Here is a 19,099-nt window from a genome sequence, read left to right as displayed (position 1 = left end):
GTGTCCTGGAATTTAACTGCTGAAGGTCAGCAGACCCCTTCTGTTCACCTGTGTGTTGTACGGCTTTCAGCAGCCATGTTGTTAAAGAATACAGAGCACAGGAGGAATGTTGGCAACATCTCAGCCATGTTTATTTTGGCTATATGAGACACTGCCTTGGGGGAGAGACAGTGCTTAGGGACTGTGTCCTGTTGGCCAGTGTGTGTGGCTGTTCTGTGTGTGGGAACACTGCTTTAAGTTACTCCATCACTCAGCATTCAAGGCCTTGAGAGAACTTTTTTTTCTTCATGGTTCATCCAAAACGCTCTAAACATTGGTTGGAAAATTGCAAAGCCCAATTTCCCAGTAAGTTTCCTTTGACTTTCCTTTTTCTGTGATGTTCCAGGTTAGGGCAGTGTTTTTTGGCCTATGTAAAAATTGGTTCTAGTGCTTTTGGGCAACCTTGATACTCTTTAGCTTTCTCTTGTTCTCAAAGCATGTGAGAAAAAGGAAAATGAAAGGTGGTGCTGTTTCTTCCTCTTTCACGAGTGTCATTCATTGGTTGTTACCTCCCCACATTAATTGAGAGATCATTCTTGGATTTGTTTCCCAACCTTTTCCAGCTCTGTGATTTCACATTATTTGATTATGCAGTGTTTGATCCATTGGTCCTAATGCGAAGCTACTGTAAATGAGGCAAGCATTTGTTATGGAACGTGGATTCAAAGCCATCCATACCATTTTGGGACACTTAATTTTCAGAGGATGGTTTAAGAAAAGAATGCTTGCAGATGTTTTACTGGCTTATGTGCTGTATCTGCTTCTTGTTCACCTTCTGGTAGCAAGGGAGGACTAAGCTGCTTCCTAACGTTTCTATGTGCTGCAGTGCAGATCTTGTCTCATCCAAATGCCTTCACCTTCTAAAACTCCATTTGTTCTGTCTTCCCTGTCAGATTGGGTTTTAAGCTTTTGGACTCATGTGCCAACTCTACTGTTGTCATCAGTCAGTTGGCTGCAGTGGTGGCTCCAGTGCACACAGTCTAAATCTCTGGCAGATGAGGAAAATCCATCCACTGTTGCTTAATAACCAACAAGAGATTTTGTGCAGATTTGCTTAATTGCATATTATATGGACTTGACTTATATTGCTGAATGCAAGAATTTCTTGAAATACGTTGATTTACTTGTGAATTTGTGCTCTAATGGCATCTAAATGGGCCTCTGATATTGGCTGAGGTATGAGGTTTCCTTTAATTCTTACAGGAAAGTGTATGGCTGGGCACATGGAGGGGCATATAAGGGACTATACAACTAAGTAGGCCATGGTGCAAATCTGCAACACACTATCCTTGTGCTCAGAAAGGTCATTGGAAGAAAGAGTGTTGGGCTGAGAATTCTTTTGTTTCATTGCAGCTTCTTTTTTTTTTTTCTCCCAGCAGGCTGGGGTGGCTGAGGAGCTTGATATAGAGCTGCTGCTTCCTTGTATTTCACACAGGATTTCTTCCTTTAGGGCCAAAGTGCTGAGAAGAAAACAGATACTGGCATAGCTGAGACAGAACCATCCTCAGAGCTGCATGCTGAGCAAACAGAGACTTCAGCCAAAATGCCTACCAGCAGTGCAGAGGCTGTGGGAGTTCGGCAGGAACAGCCTTTCATCGTCCTGAGCCAGGAGGAGTATGGGGAGCACCATTCATCCATCATGTACTGCAGGTAATGGTCTGTCAGAAGAGGGCTGTCTTGTACAAGCCTCTGCAGAAGGACCAGCTGTGTTGGCCTCTTTCTCCCAGCCTCTCTTCTGTCCAGCACATTGTGCGTGTACTCTCAGTTGTAGGGCAGTCAAGTTGCTGTGACTGAAAATAGCCTGTAGCTTGTGCAGTGAGAATGGACAGAGATTTTTGTGGCTGGGAGATGCTAGCCAGGAAGAAACTTCCTTGGAAAGCAGGATGGTATTGCATAAGGGCATTTTAATTTACATCTGGAGCTTAATGCGCCTCATTGTGCCAGTTACTGTGAACTGAGTGGGAGGTGGTGCAAGGAGGTTCTGATTCCTGCAGAAGGAACTGGTGCATGGCCAGGGAAGGATGGCTTAATGGGATATCTAATTGCATCTAAGAATTGGAGGGAGAAAAATACCCCATCGGTTTTGTTCTGCACACAGGGTTGATTGTTCTGGACGGAGGGTGGCCAGCTTGGATGTGGATGGGGTCATCAAAGTCTGGTCTTTTAACCCCATAATGCAAACTAAAGCTTCCTCCATTTCCAAATCTCCATTGCTCTCTCTGGAATGGGCGACTAAGCGTGATCGGCTGGTGAGTAGTCTGCGTGTGGAGGTGCAGCAGATGATTTGGGGCTGTGTTGCATGTTAGTTTCTAGAAAGCAGCATTGTGGATAAGATCAGGGCAACGGTTAGTTTCCACTTTCAGTGGGACATGGGGAACCAAAGGCTCTATGGTTTAAGAAAAGCTAGAGTGAGGAGCGTACTCTGTGTTTTGAGCAAGGAATTCACCACCACTTCAGGTGGCCCTGAAACAGAAGTTCCCAAGCTGCATTGTGGGTAAAGCTGCAGGACAGAAGTGCTTGTCTTCAGGCAGAGCACACAACCGCTTGTAAAGACAGTTAGAGGCAACCTGTTACAACATTCTGTGGTAACCCTGCAGCAGAGAGCTGTGGAGATTTACTCATACCCTGAGCCAGCAGCAGAGAAGGGGGAACAGGGGTATGGTGGGAGGCATTTTACTTTTGCAGGTGTGGAAAGGGCTCCGTGGCCAGTTTTATACTGGTGTCTCAAGAGTTGAGGGTCTGTGTGTATATAAGGAGCTTGGAGCTTGTTTAAATAACATGGCAGTTTAAATGTTTCCTGTAGCCCTTTTTCTCTAGTTCTGTTACTAGAGAGGAGCCGTAAATTATATGCATTCTTCCGAGTCCTAGAACTGTTGCTAGTGTTTCTTGCCCTCCCTTGGTAAAGAGACAGGGCTGTGTGAGAAGGCAATATTGTTTACAATCTGGCATGGACTATCTGTTGCTTGCTAACCCCGAAATGCTACCTGTGAAGAGCTGGTGCTACAGCTTGTCTCTTTCTTTTTTTTGCTTTTAGAAAGCAAGTTGTCCATGCAGTTTTTGCACTTTGCTTGTTGTGTTGTGTTGATCTTTCTTCTGCTTTGTGGAATTTATTTCATGCTTGCTAATAGAAAGATTCTTCTTTCAGAAATACATGTGGGATTCACCAGCAAATTAGGCACTGAAGTGACAAGGATCTGGCTTGCTTAGTTTTCTTTTATAATGCATCCCACCATGATTTAAATTTTAATTTAAATTGTAACACCACTGAAAAAGCATGTGTGAGCTCTTCTGGATGATTTTGTTCTCCCGTGGATGAAAGGAGATGGCCTCTGCTTGATTTTCTCTTTAGCACAGAATTAACAATCCTTAATTTCTCTTTCCTTGTTCCCCTAGATATTGAGATTCCATAGATGTTTTGCATCCTATAGTGTTGAGCCATGATCTAGAAAGTGGTGTTTATGTCACCTTGGTCCCTATTAGATCTTTTTCTCATGGGAAGGCAGGGTTTTTACTCTGGCTTCTGTGGCTCTGGGGTAGTCCTACTCAGCATGATTGCACAGGAAGACAGCGCGTACCCTAATGGAGTGAAATTTAGTCTGAATGCATAAATAGAAAAAAAATTGAGTAAATGCTGGTGGTTGTTGGACAGCATCATTGTTCTGCTCACTCACACACTTTCCATCTACTCCTTGCTGGTTTCAAGCTATTGCTTGGCAGTGGAGTTGGGACAGTTCGTCTTTATGACACAGAAGCAAAGAAGAATCTCTGTGAAATCAGCATTGATGAAGACATGCCCAGGTAACTCTGGAATACTGATTTTTGTATACAAATATAAATGGTGGTTTTTTTGACAGTGAACGTCTCAATGTTCCTGCTGCTTTTCTGCAACTTCAGAACTATCTTGCCTTCATCCAGAGGACAGTCAGTCCGTCTCTGAGCAGTGTAAAACTGCACAGTTAAAAGGGAGACACTCAAAATCTGTCTAAGCACATGAATACTGCCCTCTTTTACAGTGCACCCTGTCTTGTGGGGTCTTAAAGGGAGAAGTTGTATTTGAGTGTTGTGCTTGGGGCAGCTGCTGGAGAGAGGCAATTCAGACTATGTGCCTGTGTTTCAGGATCCTCTCGCTTGCCTGCAGCCCAAGTGGTGCCTCTTTTGTTTGTTCTGCGGCTGCCCAGAGCCTTGTCTCCCACATGGACTTCTCAGTAGTCAGCTCTGGGGGCAAAAGCATGAACCAAGTTCCTGGGAAGCTGCTACTGTGGGACACTAAGACGATGAAGCAGCAGGTACTTGCTGGGTTTCTTTTCTTTCTCAGTCTGCTTGCTGAGAACGAGTATCTTCTGTTTCAATGCGTAGGAGCCCTCTTTCTATATTATGCTGACTTTCTTTTCAATACCCTTCTTTTTCCTCCTTCCTCCTCAATCACATTCAGGGTAAAAATAAATAATGTAAGTAGCTGCTGGCCTTGAGTGAAGTTATTTTGTTTTATTGGTGTGTTGGATTTTTTAAGGGACTCTTCAAAATAGTCCATAGCCTTGTTTCTATCCTGCCTGCACAGTTTGTGACTGGAAATATCCCAAGTGGGGATTGAATGATGCTTTGCTCAGGCTTTTCCTAGTTGAGCTATACTGAAGGGTTTTTGTTGCTGCTGTTTCCCTTGCCCTCCCTGTTTTTAAGTGAAGAGCTGTCTCTGACACGTAGGAGAAAGCAACATACTCAAGCTAATGCCTGCCAGAAGCTGGTTTTGCAATCTTGAGGCCATGGCCGAGAAAGCTGTGGTTTGGCTGAGGTGAATTGCTGGTTTAGTGTCACAGTAAAATGCCACTGCCAGCCTTGAAGTCTGTAATCATTAGAGGTGTAGGGTTCCAAACCGGAGGAGTTCTTGCTACTAAATACCATCTTTTCTCCCTCCCCTGGAAATCAGTTCTTCAGCACCCCCAGCTCTGTTTCTTGGCATTAATGCAGACTTTCCCTTCCAGCTGCAGTTCTCCCTGGAGCCTGAGCCCATTGCTATTAACTGCACAGCCTTCAACCACAATGGCAACCTGCTGGTCACTGGGGCTGCAGATGGGATTGTTCGTCTCTTTGGTATGGTGGAAAAGAACCTGGGGGTGTTGGTTGATAAGCAGCTGTGAGGCCAGGTGGCCATGGCTTGCATCCTGGCTTTTATCACAAACAGTGTGGCCTGCAGGACTAGGGAAGTGATTGTCCCCCTGTACTTGGCACTGGTGAGGCCGCAGCTCAGTGTGTTCAGTTTTGGGCCTCTCACTACAGGAAAGATATTGTGGGGCTGGAGCATGTCCAAAGAGCAAAAACAAAGCTGGTGGAAGGTCTGGAGCACAAGTCTCATGAGAAGCAGCTGCAGAAGCTGGGGGTGTTTAGCCTGGAGAGATGGAGAGTCAGGGGAGACCTTATAATTTTCTACAATTACCTGAAAAGATGGGGGTTGGTCTCTTCTCCCAAGTAACAAGGTATGGGACAAGAGGGAACAGCTTCAAGCTGCATCAGAGGAAGTTTAGATTGGATATTAGGAAAACTTAAGTCACCAAAATGGTTGTCAAGCACTGAAACAGACTGCCTAGGAAAGTGCTGGAGTCACTCCCTGAAAGTATTTAAAAGATGTATAGATGTGGCACTTGGGGACATGGCTTAGTGGTGGGCTTGGCAGTGTTAGGGTTATGATTGGGCTGGATGACCTTGGAGGTCTTTTCTAACTTAAATGATTCTATGATTCTGTGACACTGGGCAGTGAGGTGGCTCCTAGTCCTCAGTAGCACCCTTCTGCTGGCCCGGAGGCAGCTCTGAGATATGCCTGAACATCAGAGTGGAAGCTATTTTCTCTCCCTCCACAGTAGCTCTCGGGAGTGAATTGACAAACTTTTTCTGGAGGATATTGTCTGGAGACCCTGGTAGTGCAGCTGGATTTGTTGTTTCTCTCCTGCTGAGGAGGGGAGTTAACTTGCCCTTGAGCCACGTGTTCTTGGGTCATACCAGATAGCAGTACATCTGTTAGAGGATGAGTCTTGAGGAAAGCAACTAATGTGTGACGTTCCATTTGAAGGCACAGGCTTCATATCAGTCCTCCTTCCTTGAGCAATTGCTGTTTCTCAGGCTTTGCCCTCTGCAGCCTGACAAGGCAGTTTGGGCCTGTCTCATCTGTGAATGAGGAATCTGCTTCTGGCACGGGTGCTAGCTGGAGGCTCCAGCCCCAGAGCTCACAGCAGCTGTGAGGGTGGATGGATAACAAGGGGAGGAGGGGTGCCAATGGGGCTTAGATGCAGAATGCCTGCAGTTGACAGTGAGCAGCCCTGCAAAGCTGGAGGAAGAGTTGAGTAGTTACAGGCAATGATTTTTGTGGCCAAAGTAGAAGCCATATGCTGGAGTATAAGCACAGGGTGCTGGAATTGGATTGGGCTCCCCTGGCTGGTTTAGAGGGCTGGGACAAAGACCTTAGGAACATAACCTCAGCTCTGTGTAAGTACAAGAAGTGTTCAGTACTGGTTCTCCCCTTAGATATGCAGCAGCACGAGTGCGCCATGAGCTGGAAGGCACATGATGGGGAAGTCTACTCCGTTGAGTTCAGCTATGATGAGAACACAGTCTACAGCATAGGCGAGGATGGCAAGGTAGGCTGTGGGTGACCTACTTGTCAGCTTCTACTGGCAGTGAGATCGCTTCTGGAGTCTTCTCCATATGGTGGGGATAGTAGTAAAAATATGCTCAGAACCTCAGATCTGTGGGCTGCTAACTGTAATCTTAGGTACCACCCAATCTGCAGTAGCACCCTGCTTCCATGCAGTCTCTACAGGGAGAGGGGCTGCAAAGTATATTAGGAGCTGGAGCTGTCTTGGACCTTGTCTGCAAATCCTGCTGTTGGTGACAACCCCTTCCTAGGTAGTCCATGTGAAGATGACATTTCTGTGCCCCTGAGATCACCACATTTGAGATCTGGGATTCATAGGGAAGCAGATCCTTGACTACTTTGCATAAATCTCCTTGTCAGCAACTCCCTATTGCTTATAATGAACGTTTCAATTTCTGCAATTCTGCAGTCTTCAGCAGTAGAGGTGTAGCTTAGGGAGGGAGCCACCTGCCTGAAGGTGTGGGGACTTGGATGAGGAGAGTAAAGTGAATTCTCACCAGGATACTGCATGCAATGTGGAAGGACACATAGGCAGCAGTGCTCATGGAAGGTAGGGCATAGGTTTGCCTGGACTCTTACAGCTTTTGCTGCCTGCGTTTTATTAATATAGCCACTTAGATATAGATATCAGAATGCCACCTTCTGTTTGTGAGGAATAGCCACTTGGCTTAAAAACAACAAATGGCCACTCTACTTTGATCCTAGTTAATTTCACTATAGGCTTTTGTCATCTCTTTTTCTCATTCTAGTTTATTCAGTGGAATATTCACAAAAGTGGTTTGAAGGTGTCTGAGTATGACCTTCCCAGTGAAGCTACAGGTCCATTTGTTCTGTCCGGGTACAGTGGTTACAAGCAAGTCCAGTTCCCACGAGGACGGCTTTTTGCTTTTGACTCTGAGGGCAATTATATGTTGACATGTTCTTCTACTGGGGGAGTAATTTTTAAGGTAAGTCTGAGAAGTGATGGGGAGTACTCTTACATATCCATACAAGCTTTTGTTATTTACAAGGGTGCAACAACAGACACTGGAAGTTCTCAAGCAGAACCTATGCATCCTTGCTCTGTGATAGTTATTGCTCAGTTTCACACAGTGTGCATTTTAGCAGTGTGTGGTGTTTAGCAAGTGTTTGGGTCCTCTGTATGTAGCTGGAGTATGTGTGCTCCTTCTTCTTAAAGTTTAGCTGTGGCAGTTTTTCTTAGTGTCCAAGTGCCTAGGACAAAGTTTTAATTATTTCTTTAATATATGGATGCATGCCAGTTCAATGCAAAATGTGTGATTGTGACTGATGCTCATCTTTAATCTGCCTTGTGTGCTTGTTGATGCTATGTTAGACCCAGCTTGATTCTCCCCTTACTCTGTACTGAAATTAAATTAAGCGTAAGGCTGAATGGTTCCAAGTACACAAATTTCTGTGCCTCAGTGACAATGGTTACTGATCACATGCCCCTTGCCTTCTCTTGAGTATAAGCCATCGCAAAGCAGATTAGATGGAATTTTTACTTTGCATCTGGGGCACTCACGGCACCTGAACTAACATGAGCTTTAGCTTAGGCTTATGTGTTTCTCATCAGTGTGTGCTGTTAGCCTGCCTTGTTCAAGTACTGCAGGTCAGCTGACATCAGAAGCTGAGCTGCCTGAGAACGTGTGCTTTCTGTTGGGAGACTGGAAACTTCCTTTCTCATGTGTGCTACACACATCTCAATAGCTCTCTGGTTTTCTGCTTAATTGCGCATGCTGTCAGATATGGAGTCTGTAGCAGGCTTTGACTTCTCTTGTTGGATGCATTGTCCCCACTGCAGAAACTTACCTCTTTAAAATCTTACGTTTTCCTTCTTTTAGTTAAATGGTGAAGAAAAGGTTCTGGAAAGCTGCCTTTCCCTGGGAGGACACCGAGCTCCCGTTGTCACAGTGGACTGGAGCACAGCCATGGACTGTGGGACCTGCCTCACTGCCTCTATGGATGGGAAGATTAAATTAACAACTTTACTGGCTCAAAAGTCTTAACCTGGACAGTACTGAAGGGAAAGAACTACAGACTTGAAAAAAACAGTGTTAACTATACAGGAACAAAGTGCATGGGAGAGAAGGCAAAGCAAAGTCCCTCTTCTCATTGTAGCTTTTGCGTCTTGACAAATACATTTGCCAAACCACTGTGCAATAGAATGCCAGTATGGGACTGGATCAGTGGCAGCACTGAAAAATAAGTCTCCACTGACCCATTATGGCAGCTGGGCTTCCTTCTGTCAGGGAGTCTTGAGTAGCACGTGGCTGGAAGGCTGTTAGAGTCATGTCAGGGGTTCTGCAGAAGAAGCTGAGGCTGGAGGAGGCAAGCATGAGGCAGCACAGTGCATGATGATAAGATGACTCAAACTGGAAAGGCTGACATGAAGCCAGGATATTCTTTCTATATAACATTTGTTGTTATGATTTTGTTAGTTTGGTTTTTGTTTGTTTTTTTTTCCATAAAAAGAAAGTATTCCCTTGCACTCGAGATCTGTGCTTTGTTCAGCTGTTGCTGCAAAACATGGAGGGTGACTGGGACAGTGATGTCCAAGAGTCTCCTGCATGGAGAAAAGGCCCTTGTGCTTTTTCACAGGGTGCTTCCGGCACTGACACCCGCACACCAGGGGGGAACCAGACATCCATGAACAAAAATAATTGTGTTTGTTTGGATGTATTGAGTTACCTTGTCATAGGTATCTGCTACCAACTACAGCAAAGATCCTTAGTTAGACTTTGAAATGCTTGTTTTGGAGTTGAGAAACTAACTAATGCTTAGCAGCTACCTGATGGTGGGTAGGAGGAGGGAGAGCCAGAACCAGTCTGGCCCTGTGTAGTGCTCTCTGGCACCCTCCAACATCAGGGAAAGTGCTGTGCTAAGGCACTGCATAGTCTTTGAGTGGACTAAGCAGATACATTTCATCTGCTTACACATTGCCACAGAACTTTCTGCTGCTTATGTCCTTGGCCTGTATTGGGAGTTTATGGTAATGTTGTTCCTTGGCAGAGCATACACACTCTACTGGAAAATGAACAGGTGTTTTAGAATTTAGAGTTGCAGAATTATAGGATGGTTTGGGTTGGAAAGGACCTTAAAGATCATCTAGTTCCAGCTGCCCTGCCATGGACAGGGACACCTTCCACTAGACCAGGCTGCTCAAAGCCCCATCCAACCCAGCTTTGAAGACTTCCAGGGATGTTAGCTTCTTCCAGGTGTTACCTTCTAACAACACTGACAAAGGGTCAGCTGAGATTCTGGAGAGAAACCACTTTCAGGTTTGCTTCATAAGTAGGACTAAAAAAACCCTCCAAACTGCTAGGGAAATAAAATATTAAAGGTATATTTCAGACCAAGGCTGTTATGCAAAATGATGCATTAGCACAACATTGATTCTGTGCCAGAAGCCTCAAGGACTGAACATCTTGTTTTGCTAGAACAATCCTCAGACATGCTAAATTTATTCCTAAAGGGATTTTTACTCTATATACTTTGACCAGGCTCCTCTCTCTCCTGCAGGGCCCGCCCGCGGCAGGGGCAGCACTGCGCGCCACAGCCTGCGGAGGGCGCCCCGGCAGCGGCGAGCGAGGGGCCCGGGTGGCTGGCAACTGTTCCGAACGTGGTGTTTGCTCCGCAGCTGGCCCACAGCCCGGCTTGCTCCGCCTACGTCGCCTCCCGCCCCGCCTGACCAAGCACGGGGCTCTGTCGTGACTTGGGCTGTACGGCGGTTTAGAGCCGCCCTTCCAGGTGCCCCGCGCTCCCGGTGGAGCGAGGAAGCCGGGTCGGAGCGACGGGCGGAAGCTGCCCCCCGGCACCGCCCCTCCCGCGGTGTTCCGTGGCGGGGGATGGCGGCGGGCGCGCGGCGGCGGCAGCTCCCGGCCTGGATGGGGGCGGCGGGGGCCGAGCGGGCGGCGGCGGCGTCCCCGTCCCCCCGGGCCGGGCGGCGGCGGGCGGCGGCAGCGCGCAGGTAGCGCCGCCGGGGCGGGGGAGCGGCGGGCGGGGGGCGAGCCCGGGCGCTGCCCGCGCTGAGCGCCCCCCGTGCTGAGCGCCCCCCTGTGCGCGGCCCAGGGCGGCGGCGGTGTATTGTATGAACGAGGCGGAGCTGGTGGAGGTGGCCTTGGCAGTCCTGGCCGAGGTGAGCCGGGACCTCCGGGACTTGGCCTTGCCGTAAGGGAGCGCGGGCGGGCGGCAGGGCTGCGGGCGGCCCCTCTCCGGCGGCGGGTCGGGGGGCCCTTCCGGGTGTAGCACAGTTTTCCCGGTCCCCTCCTCTCGATCCCAGCTGCGCAGCCGTTGCCGGGCGCTGCAGGGCAGAACCAGGCTCCACCGCGGACCTCGGACCTGGCGAGGGCTGTCCCGCGGGATGGTGGGCTGCACCCCCTGCTCCTTGGGGTGCTCCCGGGGTGAAGTCACGCACGGCCGGGTTTGTTTGTTTTCCCTTTGGTCAGAATCTACAGTGCGAGGAAAGTGAAGAGAAGGCCCGGACTGAGAGCAGAGAGGAGCAAGAGCTTCAGCCAACACTAAACGAGGCTCCTGGGAGCAAGGCCAACGCGGGGGAAGGCAGCGACCACAGTCCGGCGCTTCCATCCCCTCCTGGTGCTAGTGCTGGTGCCGAGACACAGAGCACAGGCGGGGAGAACTCTGAAGACGACATTCTGAAATATGTCAGGGAGATCTTTTTCAACTAACATCTCCTCTGTGACTCTCCAGGAGTAGGGGGGACAGTGGGGCGAGTGTCCTTTCCCATGGTGCTGAGGACACTGGGAGGAGGGCCAGGAGCAGGCTGTGTATCTGCTGTGTTGGTGCCCTGTGGAGCTGGTAGGATACCCGTGAAAGCCAGGGAGGGGAAAGGAAGGAGGCACTCACTTCACCCAATCTGTGCTGGGTTCAGTGGGATTTGGCTCCAGATTAGGATGTGTTCATTTCTGTTTGGCATCTCAGAGCATGGACAGATTAAAGAGGACATTCTGGTTTCTGTGAGTGTCCCTTTGGTGGGTCATTGTTGGGACTGGAAGGGAGAAGGGGAGTTGCTGACTTGGAATGCCTTTGCTGGCTCTGCAGAGCTGCAATAGTCATGGTTCAGCCTTGTGGGCTCCCTTGTCCTTGTGGTCCCTCTGTGACATCTGCAGTGGGGGTTGGCAGGCTGTCCACATTGGACCTGATGCTAAATTTGCCTCCAGACTCCATCAGTCCTCCCATGGCTGAGGAAGACATGAGTGAGAGCAGATTGGCAGGGCTGAGACTGTCCTGAGGGGGCTGACCCCATGGCAGTGTGCATGGGGCAATGGGAAGGGATGAATACCCCTCAGTATCCTCTTCCCAATCCAAAAGGGGAATGAACAAACCACATGAGGCCAGGTGTGAGAGCCTTTAGTGAAATGAAGAATCAGTCAAACTACCATCACCAGCCACATCCCCACCAAGGCTGAAGCAGGAAAGAAAACATACCCTCATGTCCCCAGAGGGAATGGGGGCAAAGCAGGTGTTTCTTTGTGCAAGCTTACATACATGGCACGGAGCACTGCTGTGCACTGTCACGGCATGGAGACTCCATCCAGTGCTCTGGCTATGATGGCCTACCTGGGGCACTGCACCCCAGCCTTTTGGCAGCCCTGGCCCTGCTCCCTGAGCACACCCTTGTCTAGCGTGTCCTGAGCTGGCTTTGTGGTGAGCTGCCCTCACACAGAACCACTTCTGGAGTCTCAAAGGTTGCTGGAGTGCTGGGCTCAGCACCATAATATCAGTGGGGACAAACCTGGGACTCTGCACCAAAATCCTCTGCTTCCTCATGGAAACCCTCCTCACTGGAACTCTGTTCATCATGTTGTTAGGCTGCCTCTCCAGGTGCTTTGCTGCTTCTGGGGTTGGATGTGGGGCTCGTTGCCCCAGTGAACTAAGGCAGTGACTCCAGATACTATAGCTGGTAAAGTACAGGTGCTCCTGCTGAAGAGAGTATTTTCAGTGCACCTTTGAGGCTGCTACTGCTGTGATGGCAGCATAAAGCCACAGCTCCTGAAGTCACAATTACCTTGAAGGCATCCCTGGTTAGTCCAGGAGGTGGAGAGGGAGCAGATTCTCTGGGCAACTCCAAGAAAGGAAGCCTGTTTTCTTCTCTGCTTGCCTGTACTTAAGCTAGATATTAGCTTAGGACAGAGGACTGTGTCCACTGTGTACTGGTTCTGATCTCTTCACTGCCCTTTGGGTCAGGGCCAGAAGTGCTATTGCTTTGATGCTGTGCCCCATACTAAGGGGTGTTACACGCTGTTGTTCCTGGGAAGCTTCTGTGGTACACTGTGGCTGTTGGTGTCTGCTGCCATCTTGACACAGGAGTGCTGCACACAGCAATATGCAGAGCATGGCTGGACATGAGCCTTTGGACTAAGGATCAAGTTCTTGCCAGTGACTAAAGCTGCATTTGCATTACTAATTTAAATCAGGTTAATGTTAGCTCTTGCATCTTCACTGTCAAATCTCAGTGGGCAGGACCTTCTCTGTAAAAGGCCTTTGACACTTATGTGTGTACTTGACCCAGCTGAGGTACATAGTGGCAGTGAGAATCTGAAGCAGTAGCAGAGCCTGAGTCCCAAGCAGTGCCAGGAAGCCCCCAGTGAAATCAGAGGGGTGAATCCACTGTGAGGTTTGTAAAAGAAACATACCCAGGCCTCCAGACAGGATTATCATCTGGATAAAGAGTATGATGAGGATCACCTTCCACCCCTCTCTCTGCTCTGTGTAGTGCACATTTACAACAAGAAGGGGGTAGAAGATGCTGAAGACCAGGCAGGTATACACACAAACCCTGGCTAGCGCCATTTCTGGTAGGCTGATGCCCATCACCTGTAGATGCTTGTAGTCCAGGCACTGCAGCTCCCCAGCTGTCTCATTCCACAGGCAGAAGTTGTAGAAGCCAATGCGTTTGTCAGGGATGTCAACCAGGTTTCCAGCTTCACACAGCAGTGCGTAGATCATCAAGGTCAAGGTCCCAGCAGCCTCGAGACTCAGGACATAGAGCAGGTACCCTGTACACCTCTGTTGCAGCAGACCCATCCTGGTGCCTATATGCTTTCTTGGTGCCATGGAAAAGCCTGCTGTGGGGATGCCTGTTGTAAAACACAAAGGGGGGGACCCCTCAGTTGTTGTCTGTTATGGCACCCTTCCCAAGGTGTGCTCTGAGCCTGTGTCGCTGGAGTCTAGGACTCCCCTTGCAAATAGAACTGAAGCATCTCAGTCCTGCCTAGGACTGTGCTGCATGTGTTACTGGGTCGAGGGGGTGCATTAGGTGCATTTTTTGTCACAGCAAAGGTGGCTTAATGATGTCCTGTGTGTGGACCAGCACTGGGAGGATGGTATGGCTCAGCCCCACACATGCCCCTTGCACCATGATCTCATATTGAACAGAGAGGCACTTGTCAGCAAACAAGTGATGGGAAGGGAGCAAAACTGCTGTCTGATAAGAAGGGGGTTTAGAGCTGTTCTGGGAAAATGCTTTTCTTTCAGTTTTGGTCAAAGACAACCCTTGTGATCTTTGGACTACTGAGTAAAAGAAGGAGGAGTTAAGAGCTATTCTGGGAAAATGCTTTTCTTTCAGTTTTGGTCAGACAAGGACATCCCTTGTAATCTTTGGACTACTGAGTAAAATGCAGGTATGACAGGATCTGAACTGCAGGGCTCCCCTTGCCTCCCTGCCCCATCCTATAGCTCTGGGACAGTCAGTGCCATCGATGCCACCCTTTTCCAGCACCTGAGCTCCACTTGCACCTGAGGTCCTTGCATGCCCATAGATTTCTGAGCACACCAGGACTGATTGCCTGCAGCTCTGCTCCCACCACTGAGGCTGGCAGACATGGTGCTCCTCTGTCCTGGTTGCCTAAGGACCAATGCCCTACACAGACAGGCTGTTGTCCAGCTCAGAGAGGCACGGATCAACCTGCAGCCACTCACCCTCCTCTGAGGCCCAGGGACATGGGTGTTAACTGAGACAGACCTGTGATTGCCATCCTCTGTGCTCCTCTCTCGGACTGCTTGGCAAACCCAAGACTGCTCCTCTCCCAGAAATGTGAACTGTCCTCAGTGCCCTCTTGCAGGCTTCTGCTTCACACTGAAAAACAGGAAAGTGGCATCAGGAAGAGGTATCACTGGCTGCAGATCCACATGGCATCACAGCACAGACCACCCAGATCTGCAAAGAGACACAAGCAAGACAAAGAGCTTGGAGATCTTGGCTTCAAGCTCAGCCTCTGGCTCGAGGCTTTGCAAATAACTTTCCTCCCCTTTGACAAGCATTATCTCCTGAGAATCATTCACCACTTTCCTTCAAAAAGTTCACATTGGTTCCGCTGTCCCCCCTCTGTTGCCTATTGTCTAGTGGTATATCATCCTGATGTCCTGGATGTTCTCTAGGCCATCACCCAAAGCTGCTTTTGGATTTGGTACAGCCCAGCCTCTGAGTTTTTAGAGCAGCAGGAGAGACTCCACTAAATTTTTACCCAGTGCCTGGCTGCAGTGCTGGTGACTAGAGACCCTTCAGCATCCCCCTCCCACTCCCTGTCTCTCCCTGGATACTTGGAAGTGGGCACCTCTGTTTAATGAGCACAGAGATTAAGCTTCTCTGTCCCAAACTACTTTTCCACACAGTCATGGCTAGGAGCAGCACACACACAGCATGGAAGGGGGTCACAGCATCAGACACCAACCTGTCCACTTCCCCTGATCACTTTTCCCTCACTTCTTGTAGCTTCCCTTGGAGGTCTTCTTCACAACAGGCTTCTGGAGAGACTGGAAGGTCACATGGAGGTTGCCCATTGTTCTGAATCTACAATGAAGACACAAGCAACGAGGAAAATATTCATGCTTGGGCACAGAGTGTGCTGCAGAATGAGACCTCAGGCACATGTAATTTCACCATGGTTTGTCTTGCCCCTGATATTGCCCCTTGATTTGTTTGTCTTACACACGGTCTCCTGCAGCCAGGCATTGCTGCTTTTCCTCTCCCTGTTCCACAAGGGCTCACACCACCCACTGTTCTCCCTGCTGTCCTGCCTCACAGCCGTCAGAACAAGCTGCACTTGGAAGGGACTCTTGGTTAGCTGACCAGCTCCCCAGGGATTTCTGTTAGACCTCAGCGCTGGGACCAGTACAGCCCAGCCAGCTCCTGGCCTTGCCCACTCACCAATACTTGCTGTCATATTTCTTTAGACTGACTTCCTTAGGAAGGCAAGCTTGTAGAAATACAGGGTTTTTGTTCAATCATCTCATGTTTACTCCTCCAGCATCCGTAAAACATAAAAGCTATTAGAATTGTCCTACTTGCACATATTTACTAGAGAGGAGACAGAGTTAAATTCCTAGCAGGTTTGTGGATATATATGGCACAGGTAGAGGACAGCCACCTCAGAGACCCTGGGCTGCTGTGTGATCTCTACATCTATGAGGGCCTGGGGAAACCCCATGGTATCTCTGCCCTCTTTTTTGCTTTGAGGCTCATGTCTATAAGGACATATTTTCTTTTCTCAGTGATGCCACTCTGTTCATTGTCAAATTTCAGGCAGCTTTGCCCCTCATCTTCCTGCTGCCTCTCCAGCCAGCCCAGCAGGTAAATCCCTGTCCCTAGGTGTGACTGTGACAGGGCCAGAAACATGCCTGGAGCGGGTGCCATGTGCCAGCTGGATAGAGAACACATGGCTGGCCTGGAGGCGATGTATCATTTGGCAGTGAAGGCTGAGACCTAGCACCCTGCCACCAGTGCAGCCGCAAGCACGGCATTTGTGAGCTCTGCAGCTCATCCTTTGGTGGCAGCCTGGCTGAGAAGCAAAGAACAAACAGGAAAGAGCTGTCACCCAGGGTACAGCTGGGGTTTTTCCCAAACATCTGCAGCCTTGCCACCTCTAAGGAGGTGCCTATGCCTTTGGACAGGAGACTCTGTGGCTCTTCCTCAAAAGTGCAAGAAAGAGGAATCAAAGCATGGCACAGCAAGCCCCAGCTTGGATTCAGCCTCCTTCTTTCTGGACAGGCATCGCTGGAAACACTGGGTTTCACCATAGGAGAGCTCTGTGTCTCAGTCTCCCCGGCAGAGAGAGGCTCCACTGCATGGCTCAGGAGCTCCCTGGGATGTCTTTGTGGGAGATGTGGCACCTTCTGTGCTGTTGAGACTGCGCAGCCCTTTCCTCTGCTGCTGGTAGGGAGGTGAGCAGCTTCCCAGGCTGGGGCTGCACTTCCTCCAACAAGCTGCTGGCAGAATGCCTGGGCAAAGGTGGCAGGAATGCATGCAGCTCTGGCACAGGATCTGACCTCTGTGCAGGGTCACACATCTCTGTGGAGCCACTGCAGTGGGGCTGAATGCAAAGGGATGAGGGGATGGGCATGTTCTCTTTCACCGAAGAGCCCTCCAGAAGACTTGACTTTCCTGCATCCCCTCTCCCTGGCTGCTGCAGGGAGAAATGCCATGTGAGAGCGGTGGGAAAGGAAGGCAGCTTTGGACTTAGCACTTTTTCTTCACGATACTTGCCCCCCCTCCCAGCCCCTCGGCTTCCCGGAACCCTCTTTCCCCTCAGGCAGGATTATCTGCAGAGAAACCATAGGTGAAGAAAGGCCACTGACAAGCTAAGGATTGCCAGCAAGCAAAAATCAGCCAGCGGCAAATGCAACAGACTGTAAAGGAACTGCCCTTAAAGAGTCCTACAGCTGGGGAAGGACCTGCTCCCTCCAAGACATTTGCACACCACTTCTTCTCCTGGCAGTTCCCTCCAATGCCAGTAGCGTTAAAAAGGTGGGGGACTCGGTGGAGGATGCTTACCGGCTGCCCATCTGACTGGGTGCGGAGCTGAGGCACACTGGAGAGGGCTGAGGTGCCCTGGGGAGCCGAGCTGGTCTGTGTGCTGCCAGGTCCTGAGCTGGCTGGGCTGTGACACAGCCAGCCCCTGTTATGTCACGTGCTGTTCGCTTTCTGTTTCGATTTTGAGCGCTCCTCAGTGTGCTCCTCCCTGATATGACTCATCCAAATATGAGGAAGCCAAGCCCAGCCACCACAATGAGAGCCGGGGCCAGGTTTGCATCTCCTTCTCCCGGCTGTGCTAACTGGCAGTAATAACTGACCTGGCTAAGTTCACCATGAGTGTCATGCTACTGTAGTAGCTTGCGTGTCCACGAGGGGTTAGATGAGTTTGTTTTGTTTGGGCACTTCTGTAGAGGTGACTGACTGTCCCAGCAACGACCCCAGTACCACAGCACTGTCAGAATTCACTGACATTGCCCTTGGACTTTGAACTCTCCTTCTGCTTCCCAGACCCAGCACCACCCAATTTCAATCTCCCCCTCGCCTGCAGACACCATGCCTATGCAAGCACAGTGCAGGGGAAGTGGTAAGGTGCCTTCTGCTACAGGAAAGCTTTGAAACCTCGAGTGATGAAAGGGGAAAAACTCTCTTTCCTTTAGTCCTCCCGGCCAGATCCAGAACCATTTGTCCGTTTAGCAGTCTTTGTGGTAGGTCTGTTAGGAGAGCTGTGTGTTGGGGGTTGATACATGTGGGACACCTAGCCATGAAGCTAGGTTCCACCTGGTAGATTCACAGAGTTCCACCTAGTAATTCCATTTTTTGGCACAGTCTGGAAATCTCCATGTGATACACATGTTGTGAGCCTGTAATATTGGCACTCACATCCAAGAGCACAAAGTAGGTGAAAGGAAATATGGGAGGAAGTCCTAAGAGAAACTCAGTGGATAGAGACAGCATGCAAGTGACAGTAGGGAGGTGCCTTCTTATGTGACCTGTGTATGTGGAATAACTTTAGCATGCAGAAGGACAAGGATCTGGATCAAGGTGGTTCAGATCATAGATGGCTTAGACAGGGGTTCTTCTGGGAGAAATCAGGGGCTGGGGTGGAAAGCTTGCAGCAAATAAAGCCCATCAGTCCGTAGCTGCTGAGTTGAAAGTGGTGAGGAGTAGAAAGAAGGAAGCCTTGAGGCTGAACATGGCCTCCCTCTAACGTTTGGGCTGCTGGCTGGGAAACTGAGGAATGAGCAGAGACTTCTGGGGCAAGACATCTGTTCCAGTGAAGTAACATCCCTTTGGCAGGAGGCATGTTTGTGCTCCCAAGAGGGGTGGTAATTCAGTTTGTCAACATGCCACTCACTTTTCTGTCATTCAGGAAGGAAAAGGGTGTGTAATTTTGGTCTGGTGATCTACTCCTTAGCTGATCTCAGCACCACAAGGGAGGCTGCTGTTTCACTGCCATGGGTAGAAGGCATAAGCACCTCCTTCACAAACATTCTCAATTCTCATTGGAGTCCTGTTTGCTGGGGTAATCAGGATGACTGCCATGGTGGGACTGCTCCGTTGTGCCATGGCATTTCTCCCTGGAGCCACTGTCATCTTAAAGGGGTGGCTGTTCCCCTCCATATCTCCTGCACCTCAGCCTTCATGAG

General features: G+C 49.5%; 3 protein-coding genes across 5 annotated transcripts in view; 2 read left to right on the top strand and 1 right to left on the bottom strand.

Annotated features, from left to right (window-relative positions):
- Window positions 1-9,170, top strand: part of WDR91 (WD repeat domain 91) — a 104,084-nt gene extending 94,914 nt beyond the window's left edge. For both annotated transcript variants that reach the window (XM_064655285.1, XM_064655287.1), the window contains 8 exons: window positions 1,490-1,689; window positions 2,138-2,288; window positions 3,743-3,837; window positions 4,157-4,325; window positions 5,019-5,127; window positions 6,553-6,665; window positions 7,432-7,629; window positions 8,524-9,170. In XM_064655285.1, the coding sequence (XP_064511355.1) occupies window positions 1,490-1,689; window positions 2,138-2,288; window positions 3,743-3,837; window positions 4,157-4,325; window positions 5,019-5,127; window positions 6,553-6,665; window positions 7,432-7,629; window positions 8,524-8,688 (1,200 nt within the window). In that variant the 3' untranslated portion in view covers window positions 8,689-9,170. The remainder of the gene's footprint in view (window positions 1-1,489; window positions 1,690-2,137; window positions 2,289-3,742; window positions 3,838-4,156; window positions 4,326-5,018; window positions 5,128-6,552; window positions 6,666-7,431; window positions 7,630-8,523) is intronic.
- Window positions 9,171-10,358: 1,188 nt separating this feature from the next.
- Window positions 10,359-11,654, top strand: CYREN (cell cycle regulator of NHEJ). The gene is made up of 3 exons (XM_064655298.1): window positions 10,359-10,649; window positions 10,751-10,817; window positions 11,128-11,654. The coding sequence occupies exons 1-3, from the start codon at window positions 10,528-10,530 to the stop codon at window positions 11,365-11,367; spliced, it is 429 nt and encodes a 142-aa protein (XP_064511368.1). The 5' UTR covers window positions 10,359-10,527; the 3' UTR covers window positions 11,368-11,654.
- Window positions 11,655-12,033: 379 nt separating this feature from the next.
- TMEM140 (transmembrane protein 140) lies at window positions 12,034-17,647 on the bottom strand. Of its 2 annotated transcripts, none has more exons than XM_064655293.1 (4): window positions 17,472-17,647; window positions 15,373-15,491; window positions 14,664-14,858; window positions 12,034-13,779 (listed from the first exon to the last, which is right to left on the bottom strand). In XM_064655293.1, exons 3-4 carry the CDS (start codon window positions 14,674-14,676, stop codon window positions 13,145-13,147), a joined length of 648 nt encoding a protein of 215 aa, XP_064511363.1. In that variant the 5' UTR covers window positions 14,677-14,858; window positions 15,373-15,491; window positions 17,472-17,647; the 3' UTR covers window positions 12,034-13,144. The 2 variants fall into 2 exon arrangements, with proteins under 2 accessions (XP_064511363.1, XP_064511362.1); XM_064655292.1 differs by having other exon boundaries at window positions 14,664-14,777; window positions 17,472-17,645.
- Between the last annotated feature and the right edge of the window lie 1,452 nt (window positions 17,648-19,099).

Source organism: Pseudopipra pipra, chromosome 5 (genome assembly GCF_036250125.1).
Source record: "Pseudopipra pipra isolate bDixPip1 chromosome 5, bDixPip1.hap1, whole genome shotgun sequence".
Taxonomy (NCBI): Eukaryota; Metazoa; Chordata; class Aves; order Passeriformes; family Pipridae; genus Pseudopipra; species Pseudopipra pipra.
This window is presented reverse-complemented; position numbering and strand designations above follow the sequence as displayed.